Source organism: Nematolebias whitei, chromosome 1, assembly GCF_014905685.2.
Source record: "Nematolebias whitei isolate Nwh7 chromosome 1, NemWhi1, whole genome shotgun sequence".
Taxonomy (NCBI): domain Eukaryota; kingdom Metazoa; phylum Chordata; class Actinopteri; order Cyprinodontiformes; family Rivulidae; genus Nematolebias; species Nematolebias whitei.
In genome coordinates this window covers 88921141-88941229 of record NC_056498.1, presented here as the reverse complement: position 1 = coordinate 88941229, position 20089 = coordinate 88921141, and the positions used below count along the sequence as shown (strand labels likewise).

The following is a 20089-nucleotide window of genomic DNA, read 5'->3' as shown; positions in this document are numbered from 1 at the left end:
GAAAACTTCTGTGAACGCTTATCAGGTCAATGGACCATCTGGAAGTGCTTCGTGGACAAATCTCACCATTTTGCCATCAAATGCATATGTAACGTGTTATAAATGTGCTAGCTGGCAAAGTTTTTTGATGTGTTAAATCGTGTCCTGATAAGGACAAGGTGTGAAGAGATCTTTTTTGTAATACAACTATCCTCATGGTCTTTTCCTCTTTTCTATCTAAAAAGCATTCTGAAAAAGGATAAGGGACTGCACGCTCAAGGAGCAGCAGCAGCGTGCACTCTTCCCATCTTTCGGACGACTTTACGAACATAATCGCACTGTCCAACATTCTTCAGTCAGGTCATCTGGACAGTTTCTTTTTTTGTGCTGAAACGTTTCACCTTCGATCCAGAAGGCTTCATCAGTCAAGGAAACACACAACAAAACTGATTCTTCCCCCAACAGCTTACTCCAAAGTGGAACAAACCAGTTATAATCTCACTGTATTTCAGTACAATGATAATAAATGTTTTCTGATTCTGATTTTGGGTAATAACGACTGGTAAAGCCTTAAGTTTGGCTCTTAATATACTTCTCTCTCTGAGTAGAAATGTCCTTTTTAAAAATAGGATTATTTTGAGTGTGTGAGAGGGAAAAGTTGTTAGATCAGCCAAAAATATAATTCAGTGCTGTAAATAATCCAGCAATTCCAGAAAACCACTTGGAGGATTTTAGGAAATTACATCAAGTCTCTTATTGGTAATTTTATAACAAAGTTCTGTCATGTGCTACTGTGGAGCCTAACAAGTACAATAACTGGGAAAAAAATGTTTTACATCAAGAACAAAAAATATAACATATTCCTAAAAATTCAGTTATTCAAAAAGAAATGTATTCTGTCTTGCCTTATTGAAGCCCCGTAGACCTCCATGTAGCGCATTAGGTCCATTGTTGATGTCAAGCTGGTACTCTTTTCCTTCAACTACAAAGTGTCCCCGAGCAATCCTGTTGGCTACACGGCCCACCACAGCACCCAGATATCGTTTATCTGACACGTACCCTGACAACACAACACAAAGATTAACCAAAGATGAGGGTGGTTCCTCTCAGGGTTTCCCTGTCCTGCTGGTAGAACATAAAAGCATTCAGTGGTATTTGTAAGCTTTTGTCTTTTCAAGGATTCAAGGTTTTTTATTGTCATTCACATCACATGTGGTACATGAGGTTGAATGAAATTGTGTACACAGGGTCCCAGTTGTATCCAACAATAGCACAAATCTAAAGAGTAAAAAGAAACAGTAAATAAGGATCTAAGATATACGCTAAACAAATGTCCAACTCCAAGATCCAAGATATTCACTAGTCACTAATAGTGCAAAACAATACACCGAACAGAAGAGCATGATTCTCATACGTTCGGTTCGGCTGTAATTTAGACACTTAATGCGAGCACTAACTTAATGAATACACTAAGCATTAGCAGTACAAAAACAATACGCCAAACAACAGCAGCACGAACATGAGTCTGTGTGAGCAGATGTGTACAAATGAAGACAGTAACATGAAATAAATCAGCAGCATGAGATCAGCAGCATGGATAGTCAGCAGCACATATCAACATCAAAGTGGCATTACAGCGATTTTTCACAGTGATTATTCTGGTTAGAGATTCATGAGTCTAACAGCCTCAGGGTAGAAGCTGTTCCTCAGTCTACTGGTTCTACACTTAATGCTCCTTAACCTCCTTCCTGAGGGAAGCGGGGCAAAAAGTGTGTGTGCTGGGTGAGTGGGGTCCTTCATGATGCAGGTGGCTCTCTTCCTGCATCTGGAGGTGTAGATGTCTGTGATGGTGGGGAGACTGACTCCAACATCTTCTGTGCAGCCTTCACCACTCTCTGCAAAGCTTTTCTTTCTGCAGCTGTGCAGCCTCCATGCCACACGTTGATGCTGGAGCACAGGATGCTCTCCACTGCACACCTGTAGAAGGAGGTGAGGACTGAGCTTCACAGACCAGTTCGTCTCAGCCGCCTGAGGAAGTAGAGTCTCTGATGAGCTTTCTTGATCAGGCTGGTGGTGTTGTTGCTCCAGCTGATGTTGACATTCAGGTGTACACCCAAGTACTTGTAGCTGGAGACCACTTCCACTGCAGATCCTCTTATGTTCAGGGGGTGTAGTTGTGTTTGTTCCTTCTGAAGTCCACAATCATCTCCTTTGTCTTCTTCACATTGATGTGAAGGTTATTCTCTTTACACCAGCTCTCCAGGTGTTCCACCTCCTGCCTGTAGCTGGACTCACCATTGTTTGTGATGCATCCCACCACCGCTGTATCATCTGCAAATTTACAATGTGACAGCCTGGACGTGTAGCTGCACAATCATACGTGAGCAGAGTAAACAAGAAGGGGCTCAACACACATCCCTGAGGGGAGCCAGTGCTGAGGGTTATGGTAGAGGAGAAGTTGTGGATCCTCACTAACTGTGGTCTGTTTGTTAAGAAGTCTAGTATCCAGTTGCAAATGGAGGGGCTTAGTCCTAGTGTGAATATTTTGTCCATCAGGGTTTGGGGGATCATGGTGTTGAAGGCGGATGTGAAGTCCACAAAGAGCATACGGACGTAAGAGTCTTTCTGCTCCAGGTGGGTGAGAGCAGTGTGGACCACAGAGGAGATTGCATCTTCTGTTGATCGGTTCTCACGGTATGCATCCTGATGAGGGTCCTCGTTGATGTTGATGGTTGTTTTGATGTGGGTCATGACCAGTTTTTCGAAGCATTTAGCGACTATCTGGGTGAGGGCCACTGGCCGATAGTCATTCAGACCAGTCACTGTAGAGCTTTTTGGGACTGGGATGATGGTGGCGGTCTTCAGGCAGGTGGGAACTGTTGCCAGGGTAAGTGAGGAGTTAAAGATGTCTGCCAGCACCTCATATTATTTATGATAAACAAACACTTGTTTATGATCGGTGCTTACAGGGCTGATATTAATAGAAAAAAATAAAATAAAACTTGTCCAAATCTACTTGTTCAATTAAAAAATGTGCTCTAATTTAATAAATAATCAATGTTAAGGTGACTGCCAAGGTGAATACAAAGTGGATAGAGGCTCGTACCCAGAATGAATGGGTACGTACGAGATGACCAAAGATGCAAAAGTATGATTTAGAAAAGGTGTGTATGAGTATGTATCTGTTTCAATGTTGATGTGTTCATGCGAGCACATCCGCTCACACAGACTCATGTTCATGTTTGTGCTGATGTTCAATGTTTTTATGTTATGAGTGCTTAGTGTATATTTAGTTGATGTTTTTCTTAGTTCATATCTTAGATGTTATTACTGTTTTTCTTATACATTTTATTGTTGGATGTAACTGGGACCTTGTGTACATAATTTCGCTCCACCACATGTACCACATGAGGTGCAAATGACAATAAAGAAACTCTGACTCTGAATGAGAAAACTGGGTTGTTTACTCTTACCTTCCAGATCATCATAGCCCAGGACTACATCCTCCATCTTACTATTCTTCCCTTTGCAGTTCACAGACCTTATAATGGCACCAAGAGTGAGGACCTCCACCTGCACCATGGAGGACTGGAGAACCCACATGTCCACGCTGCCCACACCGCTCACTGTTCCCCATTGCTGATGGCTTACTTGAGTCATCTTGGCTTTTACAGCTGTCACAGTAGGACAGAAAAAAATAGAGAGTATCAGCATAACAGTGACAGCAAAGCTGCAACTGGGACTTCCAGATCCAGACTGACAGGTGATGGGTGACCAGCCAGACATTGTGTGGAGATTGACAAATGCTAAAAGAAGGCAGTGGTGAGCAGATGAAAGGTTAAATTATTGCAACAACTAATATTAAGAAGGAACACAAGAAGCTTGAGAAAAACCTAGAGCTAAAAAAGGAAACTGGGAGATTCAAGACTTCGGCAGTGCCAGGTCACAGACACTTGGGGCTGCGACTCCTTAAACTGAGAGTGGCTCCGGCAGACCAGGAACAACTACACAAGGTGAACTAAAGGTTTGTGTGCAAGAGAGAGTGAGAGCACGATTAGAGAGGGAAATTCACCTATAAATAATACAAATGTTGCATTTTTCTAATGAAGGTAAAATAACAAGGCAGACAATAATTGTGGAGAAAAAGTATTAAAAAAAAGAGCATGAAACAAGAAAATTGGAAAAACTACACAGATAAAAACAAAAAATGATTGAGAGACCTGTTTTAAACTATTCATATTAGAAACAGAAATTACATTTAAAACAATATATAGATCAGTCATTATATGCATTGGATATTTTTATCCGTTATGTAACATTTGTTGACATTGATTTCTTCAATGAGCAAATTATTTATTCATGTTGTGTTGATTTTGGGACTTTTTCATGCCTTTAGTTTTCGATCCAACAAACAGCTGGAATGTAGCTCGGTGCTTGCTGCCGCATAGATCAATCACATCTCATGTCTGTGAGGTCAAAGAGGAAAAAAACGATTTATTTTTCACAATAAATTTCACTTTCTTACCTGCAAACACGTCATGAAGTCTAGAAGAGCTAAAGTCCAGCGAACATCCTACATCCGGGTTCTGAAGATGGAAGTCACGTGTGTTGTGGGGCGAATTCCGTACAATCAATTTCAATTTAGTGAAATTCAGCTTCACTTTAGTGAAATTCAGTTTCAAAACAGTAATTCAGTTTCTGATGGCATCAATTTCAGCCCATAGTCGACGGTTAGAACGACAAAAAGAAACCGGAAACAACGAGCCTGCTGCAGCGGCACGTCAACACGTCCGCCATCTTGGAACGGGAAACATCAGCCAGTAGATCTGATCAAGGGAAACAAAGTGCTGCGTTTTTAATGCAATTTAAAGTGATTTAAGGTTAACATTTTCCCAGGAAACCACAAAAATAATAAAACATACAAATACAACGTCTTTTAGTGCTGGGTAAAATAACTAAAGAACAAAGATTAATTGTTTAATTTTATGCAGTTCAAAATTACATTTTCACATCTGCGTGACAAAGCATGAATACACATCCAAACTCTGCAGCCAAAGTGAGATATTGTCAGCTTTTATTTCGTTTATACAATGACACACAGAAGAGAGCTACAAAATTAGCGACTGGCCAAGACCAAAGCACTATTATGCAAAGACTGAATCTCCACCAAAACTCTTTAAGTGCTTTACAGAATGTCACTTTTATTCAAAATTACAACTGATTAATCAGTTTTCCAGTTGACTTTTTATATTGTGTTTGTTCTGGTTTAAAAAAATCAATATAATACATAATGTCTATTAAACAAATAATGAAATAGTTACATTTAAATATACATAGCAGTTTAGTTATGTCACTGAGATAATAAATAAATGCTTTATTGATGGTGTTTTGTTAGAAAAATAGATTTTTTTAAGAGACATTTATTCTAAGGGACTTTGATTTTCTAATAATTTCTAAACTTCGTATTTCATTAATGAGGTGTGGCTGAGACCATGTTTTATCCATCCATCTGTTATCTGCTGCTTGTTTCAGGGCAGCAGCTTGAGCAGGGAAGCCCAGACTTCTTACAGCCACCTCTTCCAGCTCTTCTGAGAGGATTCCAAGACGTTCTCAGCCAAGGGACAGAATCTCTCCAGTGTGTCTTGGGCCCTTCCAGTTGGACCTAGTGAGGTGTCATGGAGGCATCCTTACCAGATGCCTGAAACACCTCAACTGGTTCCTTCTCGATGTGGAGGAGCAGCGGCTCTACTCCGAGTCTCTCCTGGATAACTGAACTTCTCACACTAGTACAATACCCTGCAAAGAAATCTGTTTTTAAATGCCTTTTTCTGGGATCTCGTTCTTTTGGTCACTATCACCCAGAGTTTGTGACCATAGATGAGGTGAGAGCATAGACTAAAAATTAAACAGCAGTCATTTGATTTCTGTACATACTCTTTAGTTTTCTTGTTTATAGCTTCCTTAATTCTCACAGCTGAACTGTTAGTCATCATCACATTCAGTTCAAACGTATCCTTTGGTTTTTCTTTTGTCTTTTGTTCAGTCCACACATGCCTTTGTTTTCTTGGTTCCTTTACCTCCAAGATTTGTCGTATGTTCAGTTGTTTGTTTGTTTTTCTTTCTTTAAATTAATTTTTTTAGATTGCTATGCTTGTCAGCTGTTCACACATTTACACAGTGGTGGATATAAATGCAGGGTTAAGTATCAGTCTCATGATTCAAATCGAGTATCTACACTTTATCTGAATAAGAGACGTCAAAATGAAAGCCGCTGTTACAACAAAAACATGAGACTGGAAAATAAAAGCCCCTTAAAACAAACAAATTTAATTTAAAAAATACAATAAAGTCAATGGGAATTTTTAGTAAAAGTATTTTGTTATTGCATGTAAACTAATTATTGTTTTGGGTGCTTTTTGTTTTAATTATTGACCTGTTGCTATATGTATGTATCTATTTACAGTAATAAGAAAAAGAAAGTTCATCCTTTTCAATTCCTGTGGCTGTAAAACCAGACCACATCATCTGCTCTCCATATCAGAGCTCGACAGGTGGAATGAGAATGATGTTTGCCAGACATGACGGTGTGCATTCTGGGTAAACACCTCTACTAAATTTTCATCTGTCAAAGAACATTTTTTCCAGAAGTGCTCTGGCTCATTCACATGCATCTTTACACATGCTGCCATGTTCTTTTAGAGGGAAGAGGATTTCTCAACCCTTCTAAACAAGCCAAACCTGTTCAGTCTTTTTCAAACTGTCCTGCCATGAACTTTAAGGCCAATAAAGTCTTAAAAGGAATACTTGTTTTTTGCAGTTTCTCTGTGCATTGCATGGCCTGACCTTGGGGTGAATTTGTTGGATCATCCACTTCTGAGAAGACTGGCAGCTGATCATCCTGATGCATGCTCAATAATCCAGGTAGAAAACTCTAAAAAAGTTCAATCTGGTCCTCTGGACATTCATTTGTTGATTTGCTTTGTTTTTTTGTTTTTTTTTGAATGTCCAGAGGACCAGATTGAACTTTTTTAGAGTGGCAGCTGATCACTTTTGAATTATCTTTCTCTCTGTAAAATGATGGACTTCAAATTGTTTAAAAATGATCTTTAACCTTTCCAAGATTGAAGGGAAACAACTGTTGCTTCTCTAAGATCATTGCTGATGTCTTTCCACTTGGCATTGTGTTATAACACATCAGATTCATAAAATTCCTGTTTTTACAAACGATCACACTGATGATGATCAGTTAATCAATACAATTGATCAGCATGTTAAGTCCTATAGAAGCAGCAAGAGTAAATGTAATTTTTCACATCTTTTTAGTTTTTGTTAGGGATGCACAATATTGGATTTTCGGCCGATATCCGATATGCTGATATGTTACAACTTTTTTGGCAGATAACCAATACCAATATTTTTTCCCTAGACCTACTTACAGCGACTACATAGCTTTCTCTGCTCTGAAATTTAAATTCTACATTATTCTGTATGGTCTTTGTCAATTTGGCCTGCTACCAAATGCAGATGCCAAAAAGGAGGCTGAAAATGATGTAACACTATATAAATATATAAAGTTTTTTCATTCATTCAACCTTTATTTAGACAGGTAAATCCCATTGAGCCTCGATGTCTCATTTACAAGAGAGATATATATTTTATAATAATATAATATAATATATATTTAAAAAAAACAACGCCTTTTATATCGGTGAGTTATTTTGATGGCATGTCCGATGTCCGATATTTAACTTTATCACTAATATCGGCAGATACTGATACCATGCCGATAATATTGTGCATCCCTAGTTTTTGTTGAATAAATAACATGGAACATGATGGGATTTGTGTGCTTTATGCACTTCAGGTCAGATTTGAACAGTTTCAGAACCTGGAAAAGTTCAGATTTTATTTTGTCCTGGTACATAAAACCCAGACATGAAAGTGGGTGAACTTTAATTTTTTCCATGACTACAAGACTGATTCAACTTTTGTTAAACTAATGTAAAATTCTTATATGTAATTTTACTGAGAAACATTGGATTAGACCAGTCAACAATCAATCTGACAAACAGTCTTGCCTGTTGGTTAGCCATTTACTTCAGAATAATAATTTAAAAAAAAAACATTGAAAAATCTCTAAATATATTGGTTTGAGCTATTTAATTTAATCTTACCTCATAAATGTCCCATACTGTCATAGAATATAACCCAAGCCATTCCTCTTGAAGGAAAATGAAGAAGCAGTGATGTGAATAATTGATGGGCGGCTGAAATCTGATATTTCCCTCATAGACCCTCATTATTCCAGCATTGAGTCCATAAACTTTCAAAATTACAAGATTGGTCACATTTCAGATGTGAATACTTGGATTATCTTAACCATAAGACTGTTTGATTGTGCAATGTAGATAAATTCATAGAACAGATGGATTGTCTTGTTGCTGCAGAGAGCTGGTTTAACTGGTGTCACTGAGGATGGTCAGTATGGAGCTGGCCTGTGAAGCCAGTTTACTGCTGCTGTGATCTGTCAGTTTACTCAGGCTTTCTTTTATGTTCACTGAGTTCAGCTCCTCCTTCATCACACCTGAAGCACAAAATCATAAAGACAAAAACATGGAAGTATAGGATGGGCAGACATGATGGTCAAAGTGCAAACATACGGTGTATTCAAAACTAATTTCATTGTGAATATACGATGAAATTAAAAGCACAGCATTCCTTGAACACATGTGCATCATCCACCACCTTTTGTGACAGTTTTAATTCAACATGGCTGCCACAGCTACATCTTGTGTTACTGCTCAAAGTATGATAGATATGCCTCTCAGCCACAGCCACATAAAGTTGACCTCATCATCTGGAATTTTGAATGAATTATGGATTACTTTGTGTTGGCAAAATAGATTAGCTATGGCAACCTTCTTAAATCAGGAGTTGTGTTTTTCAGAAGTTTTGCTGGTAGTATGAGCAGTAAGTCTCTTATCAGCAAGAGATTTGAGATTTCTCAGAAAATTCGAATATTCCATAGGTGGCTTCTGGTACCTTTGACAGTGTCAGTAGGTGCCAAGTCTTGCTGGAAAATGAAACCAGCATCTCCATAAAGCTCATCAGCAGAAGGAAGCATGGAGTCTCTAAAATGTCCTACTAGATGCCGAGTTTACTGTGGACTTCAGAAAACACAGTGGACCAACACCAGCAGAGGACATGGACCCAAATCATCACTGACTGTGGAAACTTCACAATGGACTTCAAGCAACATGGATTCTGTGCCTCTCCGCTCTTCCTCTTACCACAGTAAGCTCCTTATAAAGCATGACAAAACATGATAGGTTATGGAGGGTTTTCAGCATGAAAGGTCATAGTGGTTTACCATCACAGCGGCAGTATTTAGAGCTCCGAGGTGGAGCATGGAGGAGTTTGGAGGTATTTTATCCAAGACAAGGAGGCTTGTGTGCACTGGTGTAGCTTGGTTAGCCAGAATTTAAAGCAGGACTGGTCATATGAACCTTATGTCCATAACTTTTATTGTGACAAGGAAACAACCTAACAGATGTCACTTGTGGGGATGGAGCTATGTTTATCTTCTTACACATACTTAAACCTGTTTAAGACAGTCGAGCCAGTGCAGTTGTACGGAGCATGGTGATGGTGACATAGAGCATCCCAGGTTCACAGAAAACCTTCATCTTAAAGGTTTGCCAATATTTGTGCAACTCAGCCACATTCTAAAAGACTGTGTATGGTGAGTGAAGCAGGGATGACAGCCTAATGTGTGACCGCAGATAAACCAGAATACAAATGGTGCAAACCTCAACATACTGTTACAAACTGCTTGGCCAAATTGTCACAGTAGTTTCTCAAGTAATTTATATTTTACAGACAATCTCATTACAGTTGTTGCCATGTGTAAAAAAAAAAAAAAGGAATTTAACCTGGAACAAAATTTTGAACGTTTTGAGTGCTGTAAAAGCAAAAAACATACTCGAGTTAGCCAGGGTGCAGATGAGACCCAAAGCACTGAACTTGACCTCGACAGCTCCAACAGGATCATCCAGGATCTTCTTTAGGGTCGGTAACAGCTCGGCCTCTTTGAGTGGATCCCTCATGGAGTCTAAAGCGTTCAAAAACACAAACCCTGATTAACAAAACTTGTAGAGCAATCTGTTAGCACCCAGATTACGTGTTAGGGATGACTCTTAGCTACCACCACACTAAAGTTTTGCTAAATATCTGTAAAATGGACTGAATTATGGTTATTTTGTGTTTGCAAAATTGGTTAGCTGTGGTGGCCATCTTGAATTGGGACAACTCCAAAAGTTGATCAGTTGTAGACATACATTCAATGATAGTTTTCTGAAAGCTTAATTAAAATCCATCTTGTGATTAATGAAATATTTTGCTAACGGACAAACAAGGTTGACTCATATGGTTAACACCAATGTTTTGGCAAATATTTCCCACAATGCTTAGTGCTCAAAGTACGTGTAAGGAATGATTCTTAGCCACTACCACATAAAGTTTTAACTCAATATCAGTAAAATTGACTGAACAACAGCCATTAAAAAAAATTTAAAATTCTAATTGTATTGGCACCAAACAATTGTAGATGTACATTCGTTGATTATGTTCTGAAAGTTTTGCAAAGCACTGTTCACTGATTTATGAGATATTTTGCTGACAGACACACACACACAAACACACAAACACTGAAACAGGCAAATTATGTGCAAAATCACGTGTTTTTCATAGCAGATGGCAAAAACACACAAGCAGAGAATGTTTACCATTCAAGCTTGGCAAAAGATTTGTTTAAAACAATTATAGTTATTTTTAATATAGTTTATTATAGTCCATCCATCCATCCATCCATTTTCTTTTCCCGCTTATTCCATTTCGGGTCACGGGGGTCGCTGGTGCCCATGTCCAGCAATCACTGTGCGAGGGGCGGGGTACACCCCGGACGGGTCACAAGTCCATCACAGGGACACACAGAGACAAACGAGACAAACAACCATTCACTCTCTCACTCACACCTAGGGACAATTTAGAGTTAGTTTATTATAGTTTATAATTTTAATATCGTTTTAAATTTATATGTAGCTATTCTTATTATAGTTTACATAGTATTAAACTATATTGTAGTTTAATATAGTTTTTAATATAGTTTTCATATTATTTATTACTTTTTCAGCACACAATAAAAGTTTAATGGGAACAGGGTCAGGATAAACAGATGCAGAAAATCCATGTTTTTTTAAATTGCTTTACCTATGTCAATAGCAGATGCTATCGCCAGGGCAACCAGGGCCTCATTCTGCATGATGACATGCTCACTTGTTGCCATAGCGATGAGATGTCGCGCCCCATCTGCTCTGGCTATGGCACGAACGATCTCCTGTCAGACAGAGGGAATCAGCTTGTCATCTTGTCACTGACTACGTCCTGAACACACCTAATAATATCCACCAAAGGAAGACATGTTTTAACTTCAGCTGAACTCACTGGACTGCGGCTGTGTCTGACGAAAGCAGCTAACAGGCGACTAGCTTCTCCTCTAACGCCTGCATGGTCTTTGGCTTCACACCACTCCAAGACTCGTGCCAGCAGCGTAGCATCCTTTCCCAGCTTTAGGGCTGCTTCCTCTGAAACAAAAAAGAGACGTTGGGGTGGGGGACATTTTGAAATGAGAAAAAAAACCTTAACGTCAATATATACAGCTATGAGGATGTACTTCCTTAAAAAAAAAAAAAAACAACTATAAAATCTTGTATTAAATTAACTTAATCTACAAAACAATTATTCTAATTCTTTCTGTGTGTAATTTACAGCCAGCAGCAAAATGTCAGCACATTCTGTGTTGATAACATTTTCACATTTAAACAGATACTAATACATTTTGATGAGTTCTTCCTTCTTAGGATAAACAACACACCCAAGTTCTAATATACCTCAGTTCTCACGTACTTGTCATCTTACAGTACTACAGACTGAGGTGCTGCTGTGACTGTAGCTACTCATGAAACCACAGGGCCATCCAGGGGTTAAAATATGTTCCCAAATCAGCTCAGCTTTATGGATCAGTGGTTTGTGGACCACAGTTTTGCTGTCTCTGTGGTGTTGTGTTGTCATCATTTATTTTTGTTTGTTGGAATTTCTCATATCAGCCACTCTTCATTAGCCCAGCTGTTTTTATCTATTAATCACTCCTCCCTGTACTTAAATACCGTCCAGAATAAATGCACCGTGTGTGTGTGTTGTCAGTGATGACAGTTGTCCCACCTTGTCCGTCCACCATCATGCGCAGCGTCCCCAGCAGTTTGAACTGAACTGGGGGCATGTCGGTACGCAGCAGGGTCTTAATCCTCTCAGTCACTCCATCCTCCAGCATTCGCACCTTGTTGGTGGCTGAAAGATAGGAAAGGTATGCTTGTTTTCCCCTTACGTGTTTTAATATGAGGTCTGTGTTTATGAGTCAGAGTCAGAGTTTCTTCATTGTCATTCGCACCTCATGTGGTACATGTGGTGGAGCAAAATTATGCACACAGGGTCCCAGTTACATCCAACAATAAAATGTAAAAGAAAAACAATGATAACACCTAAAATATGAACTAAGAAAAACATCAACTAAATATACACTAAGCACTAATAGCACTAATTATGCTGTCCTCCTCAAATGTGTGTGAGGTTTGCTCTGATTGGTCAACAGCTAAACTCTGTCTCCAATTGACCACATGTTTTGGATTCTGTGTCCTGTGCAAATGATGTGTGCATAATATCAGTACAACCTTACATGTCACTTTCTAGTACAAAGTGACATGTATGAGAATTAGTTTTCCCTCTGAAGGAGGGGTGCAACAATACGCTCAGGTAACAGTTCTGTAGATCAGAGGAAATGACATAAATTCTTAAATCCATTCTCTAATTAAACTATCTTAGTGTGTTTTAAAATGGTTTCGGTGATGAACCAGTCTGTGGATGTCATTTCATGTTGGGAACACATAAGGCTCCCTTTTGGATTGTTGCCTTTTATAGGGGTGCCACCAAGGGTGATGGGGGTGGGAGCGGTAGCCACCCTTACAAATTTGATAGCAATTTCAATAAATTAAATTCATCCATCCATTATCTTTACCCGCTTCTTCCTTTTTGGGGTTGCAGGGGTCACTGGTGTCCATGTCCAGCAGTCACTGTGTGAGAGGTGGGGGACACCCTGGACAGGTCTCCAGTCCATCACAGGGACACACAGAGACAAACATCCATTCACTCTCTCTCACACCTAGAGACAATTTAGAGTTACCAATCAGCCTAACATGCATGTTTTTGGTCTGTAGGAGGAAACTGGAGCACCCGGAGAAAACCCACGCATGCACGGAGAGAACATGCAAACTCCACCCAGAAAGGTTCCTGGACCGGGATTTGACCTAAGATAGCCTGCTTGCTGAGAGACAGCAGCTCTATCAGCTGCACCACCGTGCTGCTGTGCTCTCATCATGGTTAAAGTCAATTCAGTTCAGTTCAGTTCATTTATATAGCACCAAGTCACAACAGAAGTCGTCTCAGGGCACTGAACAGAAACATCTCCATACGGTACATAAAATGTCAATTAGTAAAGTATCTATGTAAGGAAGTTAGCAGATTGTGTAAATGTTGCATAAATATACTCCCTTGACCATTTTCTTGTAAGTCCTGAGCTTTTGTTTAGTGTGGATGTTAAATTTTACCCTGCTGATGCTACTGCTTTTCATTAAAGTGTACCAGGAATGGCCAAGTTCCTGAGCGCGCTCAGTCCAGCATGCTGAACAGACACGTCCCCTTCATCGACATGCTGCTCCAACAAGGTGAGGATGTGTGACACCACGCCGAGATCCAGCATCTTCACACAATTACTGTCTGGCAGAAACACAACAAAGACTGCTTCAAACTTTGGTTACAGGTTCAAACGTATTTCAAACAAATGAGATTTACAATGTAAACACTTTTATAGACGTTGGAGAATACTGATTCAGAAATAAAAAATCTTACCATTTCTTGCAAAGTTGGCAATGGCGAGGGCTCCAGAGAGCTGAAGCTGGGTGTTGGAGCTCTGCAGCCAGAACAGAATATCCTGATAGACCACACCTGATCCTTCACCAAAACACTTCTGCATAGACTCGTCTAACACACACACGCACGCACGCACGCACACACACACACACACAAGTTCAAACAAACAAAAATATTAGTCTGGCAAACATCCCAAAATTTGGCCATCAACTGATATGCTGAACCTCAAAGGGTCGACCTTCTCTGAACACACTGCTCCTGAGAAAAGTTTAATTACTTTGATAAAAGAAATTCTAAGAAAATGAAAAGTTCAAAGTGTTATTGCAGCTATCCTACCCTAAATTTGAACATCCTCACCTTTCTCCTTTAAAGTTTATTATTATTTGGGGATATAATGTATTTGTGTAACAACTGTAGAAGAAATGCATAAAGAAATGTTCAGTGCTGCTCATCGGGGTTGTCATGGCAATGACACACCTGCATCTGTCATTCCCTGACTGCACACTTTACGACACAGGCAGACAAAAATGCAGAGTACAAGGTAAGACTAAGTCAGTAGAAAAGACTATAAGTTATAAATAAACAGTGGTGGAAAAAGTACTCAAACACTGTATTTAAGTAAAAGTACAAATAAACAGATAAAAATATACTCTAGTAAAAGTAGAAGTACCTCATTGACGTTTTTACTTAAGTAAATGTAAGTAAGTACTTGCTTTTAAAAATACTTAAAGTATTAAAAGTAAAAGTACTTGCTGAATGTATTACCTAATGCAATGGTCTACAATATCATTAAGTCTGCCTACAGTATGTATACTTTCTGTAATACATTAATAGTGTTGAGCCATTTTAATGAACAATGCTGCAGATAATACATGTTTTTATTGTGTTTACTCTGTGACAGTTCACACTTGGACTTGTGATTCTGTGTCAGAATTTCAGGGATGACCTGCAGAGTTAAATGTCATTAATCAAAATAAGAAAGAGGAATGATTTTACCTTTGAAAGTTTTTATTTAACACAAAACAAAACCAATGTGTCATTTTAACTGCAGTAAAAACATTTAAGTAAAAGTTGTCTGCCTGAAAAAAGGAGCATTAGACACAACTAACAAAGGAACAGGCTCTGATCATTTCAACTCCAGTTTGTCATCAACTCTAGTTAAAATACTGTCTATTCAACCTTGTAATGGGTCAATATTGAACAATATTTTAACTTCCTGACACCATTTTTAAAACTTGGACCTGAGTGTCGAGACATTTGGAGACATTTGGAGACATCTCTTGTCTCCTAACATCCATGAACTGACACATTTTAATATTTTGGCAAGAATTTATTGTTCAAGTTCAGAAGAAGTTGGTTTTCAAAGTTTTTTTTGTCCAGTCTGGCTCTTTTAGAAGAGAGAATCTGTCCTCCTGTACTGAACAGTCCATCAATAGTCTTTCAATAGTCTTTCAATAAGGCCATGGGTGGTGCATATCTTCTGGCTGACTCTCCACGGTGGAATCCATTTTGGGTGTGTTAGTGGTGCTGTGGGTCCAGCTCAGTGACATATATACTAGATAAATATATGTCATTGGCCCAGTTCTTCTTGAAGGTGGGTCTAACGTTACCTGCCCACTTTGCAGTGATTCAATAGACCAACTCCCCTCTCACCATTGGTTACATTCAATGTAACAAACAAATAAAAAACTGCAACGTGACTGTAACTTGTAACATATTATAGAAATGTAGTGTAGTAGAAAAGTACAGATACTTCATGTAAAATGTAGTGGCGTAAAAGTCGAAAGTACCCACGCTTAACTCTACTTAAGTAAATTCAATTCAATTCAAAAAATTCAATTCAATTCAGTTTATTTATATAGCGCCATATCACAACAAAGTTGTCTCAGAGCACTTTACAGGAACATTCACATACATAAAAAAGCCAATTAGTGAAGTTCTCTATCTAAGGAAGTAAAGTACAGATACATGAAAAATGTACTTAAGTACAGTAACAAAGTACTTGTAATTTGTTACATCCCACCACTGTAACAATAAAAACATATTTAACTGTAAGTTTTCAGAAGTATCAGGTCATGAACAATTTGTTTAAATTACTATGTTAAAGTAATCCTCCAACAATAATAATTAATGTAACAATCAATAACTTTCTTTATCAGTCTACAGTGCTTTATCTAGGAGATATAACAAACTAAAATGATCCTTCTCTCCCAGTTTTGAATAGAAAAGCTTTTTTTTAAGCTCAGATATAGTGGAAGTTCATGAGAGTTTGTATGTGTGCTGTCTGCGCTCTCAGGGGACTTGAGAGGACACCATAAGTTTTATAGCTGTAGGAGTTCTGTCCTGCACCCTGCCTCTCTCCCCTCAGCACTAGCTGCAGATCATCAACTCAGTCCACAGGAGGAGTATAAGAAGCCACAAGAACCATTCTGCAGGTGCTGGGACATTGCCTTCCAATGGTAGTAGTGTTCTAGCCAGTATACTTCTGAATTAAGCGAGAGTCTAATCTTGTTTGCTTTCTATATGCCATCTCAGAGTCTTGGTCCTGTCGTCCACCTGCCCTGCCTTGAGTTTTCATGCAAGCATCCAGTCCTCCTGTTCCTTTCCAGTTGCTCTGCCCCTTCCACCACTTGCCTGCTCTACATGGATCCTCCTTCATCGTTCATCTCGATCGTATTGGACATCAGCTGGGTCAAGCCTCCTCGCTCAGGCTCCTAAACCTCTTTGTACAGCCTCCAGTATACTCTGGCATACGTTAGTCCGCGGAGGTCCACGCATACCAGATTAGAGTCGAAGCGAATGCCCGCAGGGTAAGAATAGCTACCACAAACAATCCACCTTCCACTTGCAGACCTTTAAACCTCTCCTCTACCCTCCAGGTGATCCAGACCCCAAACCCCGATGTCTCCTTTATATTATCACCATTGTAAATAAACACTGTAAATTATCATTGAGTCTTGGTCTCTGATCATCTCTGGCCTTTCATCTGGGTACACCCGTTATCGTAACAATAGCAGAGAGACACTGGGTGAAAAAAGTGCAACAAGTGTTGATATTACGTAAAAGAGGTTATATTAGAAATTTTAAACCATTCCAAAGTTGGAGTACATGACATCATCACTCTCTGTAGGAAAATCCCCAAAACCCCAAACATTTGGAGACGCCCAACACCACTTACCTCCTAAAAGCAGAGACACTATAAGGTTGGAAGCAATCTTTATGCTGCACAGGTCATGGGGGTCCGAATGTCCCTGCAGGTCCCGAATCATCTCAGACAAAGCCTCTGGTACTCCTGACTCTGCAAACTGTAGCTTCAGGGCATCTGGTGGTGCAGCAGAGAAGATTATGCATGTCTGTGCATATATTTTAATCACTGAAACACAACGTTCTTTGTCCAGAATTAGCTGAACATCTGAACAGGTAAGTATGTGGTGGAAAACAAACAGATCAAAGGTTTTGTCTTGTATATAGAGAACAGAGAATATTTGTAACAACCTGTTCCGAAAACAACAAAACTATTTGCTGATTTTGGACAGGAAATGACAAAAGTGAGCTTTTTTCAAAATAAGATGGTTGAAATGTTGTCTCAGAATCGGGACTAGTTTTATTCTAAAATTTGATCTTTAAACTTTTCTTTTCTTGAATGGTTCAGTAGATTAAAAATGACCAATATTAGCACATTATTGTTATCACGGATCTAAAAGATAAGAAATGTATCTGTAAATGGTTGTTGAAACTGTCAGCGTCATCATCATGCTATTGCTCTATCAGCCTACATGTAGGATTATGCCTTCTGGTGGCTGGTTTCCATTCTCACACTCCCTGGTTTCCCAGTTTTGTCTGATCTATTTCAGCTGCGTGATCTCACAGGTGTGTGTTATGTGTTATGTGTTGTTAGTTGTTGTATATAAGTCTGTGTCTCTGTGTTAGTCCTTGTCCTGGTATTGTTATCTGTTCACTGGTGATGTTCTGGTCTGCTCCTTGTGAACTCCTTGTTGCTCATGTAAGTTTTGCTGCACTGACAGCCTTTTGATTTTTGTAAATACATACGTTATTTAATAATCCAGTCTTCCACTGCCTGCCTGCACCATTGGGTTTATCTTCATTAGCCTCATTATGACACTACAGACAATGATTGGTCACTCAAAGACAGTTTACGTGGTAAGTGTATGTCACTGTTATTTTGTGGGTCATTGTGTTGAAAAATTTGGGAACCAGTGGTCTAGTTGTATATGTGTGCACCGAGATTTTGGCTCTAAAACAGAAGAACTTGTGCGATCTTTAAATGGTAAATGGTAAATGGACTGTACTTATATAGTGCCTTTCTATCTTATCGAGATACTCAAAGCACTTTACGCTACAATCTGTGTCCTCATTTACCCATTCATACAGCACTCTACTTGATCTCTACAAAGCTAATTGAACAAATCATTCAAAAGAGACTAATCAGAGCTTTAGATCACATTCATACACTGACGGGACACACATCGGAGGCAATGAGGGGTACAGTGTCTTGCCCAGGGACACTTCAACATGTGACTGCTGGTTCATTAGAACCCCCAACTCTTGCATTGGAGGACGACTGCTCTAACCACTCAGTCACAACCGCCCCTTTAAAATCGACAGCTGAGAAAAGTTCTTTTTGACTTCTTCTTTTGTCTTTTCCCTCTTCAGGGGGCACCACAGCAAGTCATCCTCCTCCATCTCACTCTGTCCTCTGCATCCTCTGTCCTCACTACAACTACATCCATGTCCTCTCTAACTGCATCCATATATCTCCTCTTTGGCCTTCCTCTGTCTTTTTCCTGGCAGCTGCATTCTATCAGTATACAAACTGTCCCTCATCTGGACATGTCCAAACCATCTTAGTCTGGCCTCTCTCTTTGTCCTGGACTTTACATACAAACACTGCGGTCAAGAAAGCCAGACAAAGACTCTACTTCCTAAGAAGACTAAAGAAGTTTGGTACGAACACCAGCATCCTCACCAACTTTTATAGGTGTACCATTGAGAGCCTGCTGACAGGCTGCATCACAGGTGGTATGGGAACTGGACAAGTCAGAGCTGGAAAGCACTACAGAGGGTGGTGCGAACAGCAGAGGACATCACTGGTAGCAGTCTCTACACCATCCAGGACATCTACCACAGCTGATGTCTGCGTAAAGCACGCAGCATCATTAAGGACCACACCCATCCAGCACAAGGACTCTTCCGTCTACTACCCTCAGGCAGAAGATGCAGGAGTCTGCCATCACACATGAAAATATTCAAAGACAGCTTTTACCCACAGGCTGTCAGATTACTGAACTTTCAATAAATAACACTGAACAACTGGCAATAACTAACTAATAATTCAACCTCAGTGTCACTACCTGTGCAATAACCTATATGTGGTATATGCTGATTATTTGCAATATATATATATATATATATATATATATATATATATATATATATACAGGTCCTTCTCAAAAAATTAGCATATTGTGATAAAGGTCATTATTTTCCATAATGTAATGATAAAAATGAAACTTTCTTATATTTCAGATTCATTGCACACCAACTGAAATATTACAGGTCTTTAATTGTTTTAATACTGATGATCATGGCATACAGCTCATGAAAACCCAAAATGCCTGTCCCAAAAAATTAGCATATCATGAAAAGGTTCTCTAAACAAGCTATTAACCTAACCATCTCAATCAACGACGTAACTCTAAACACCTGCAAAAGATTCCTGAGGCTTTTAAAAACTCCCAGCCTTGGTCATTACTCAAAACCGCAATCATGGTTAAGACTGCCGACCTGACTGCTGTCCAGAAAGCCATCATTGACACCCTCAAGCAAGAGGGTATGACACAGAAAGAAACTGATGAACAAATAGGCTGTTCCCAGAGTGCTGTATCAAGGCACCTCAGTGGGAAGTCTGTGGGAAGGGAAAAGTGTGGCAGGAAACGTTGCACAACGAGAAGAGGTGACCGGACCCTGAGGAGGATTGTGGAGAAGGGCCGATTCCAGACCTTGGGGGACCTGCGGAAGCAGTGGACTGAGTCTGGAGTAGAAACATCCA

At 39.4% G+C, this 20089-nt stretch overlaps 2 protein-coding genes across 2 annotated transcripts in view; both read right to left on the bottom strand.

Moving 5' to 3' along the window:
* LOC119407710 (galactose mutarotase-like) overlaps positions 1-4561 on the bottom strand; it is a 22314-nt gene extending 17753 nt beyond the window's left edge. The window contains exons 1-3 of the mRNA XM_037674533.1: positions 4505-4561; positions 3453-3653; positions 885-1039 (exon numbers count right to left, since the gene is read on the bottom strand). Coding sequence (XP_037530461.1) covers positions 885-1039; positions 3453-3639 — 342 coding nt within the window. The 5' untranslated portion in view covers positions 3640-3653; positions 4505-4561. The remainder of the gene's footprint in view (positions 1-884; positions 1040-3452; positions 3654-4504) is intronic.
* Positions 4562-7973: 3412 nt separating this feature from the next.
* Positions 7974-20089, bottom strand: part of si:dkey-191g9.5 (rap1 GTPase-GDP dissociation stimulator 1) — a 58502-nt gene continuing 46386 nt past the window's right edge. Inside the window, exons 7-14 of the mRNA XM_037681137.1 lie at positions 17198-17341; positions 13999-14130; positions 13732-13866; positions 12259-12384; positions 11482-11621; positions 11248-11374; positions 9962-10090; positions 7974-8563 (exon numbers count right to left, since the gene is read on the bottom strand). Coding sequence (XP_037537065.1) covers positions 8436-8563; positions 9962-10090; positions 11248-11374; positions 11482-11621; positions 12259-12384; positions 13732-13866; positions 13999-14130; positions 17198-17341 — 1061 coding nt within the window. The 3' untranslated portion in view covers positions 7974-8435. The remainder of the gene's footprint in view (positions 8564-9961; positions 10091-11247; positions 11375-11481; positions 11622-12258; positions 12385-13731; positions 13867-13998; positions 14131-17197; positions 17342-20089) is intronic.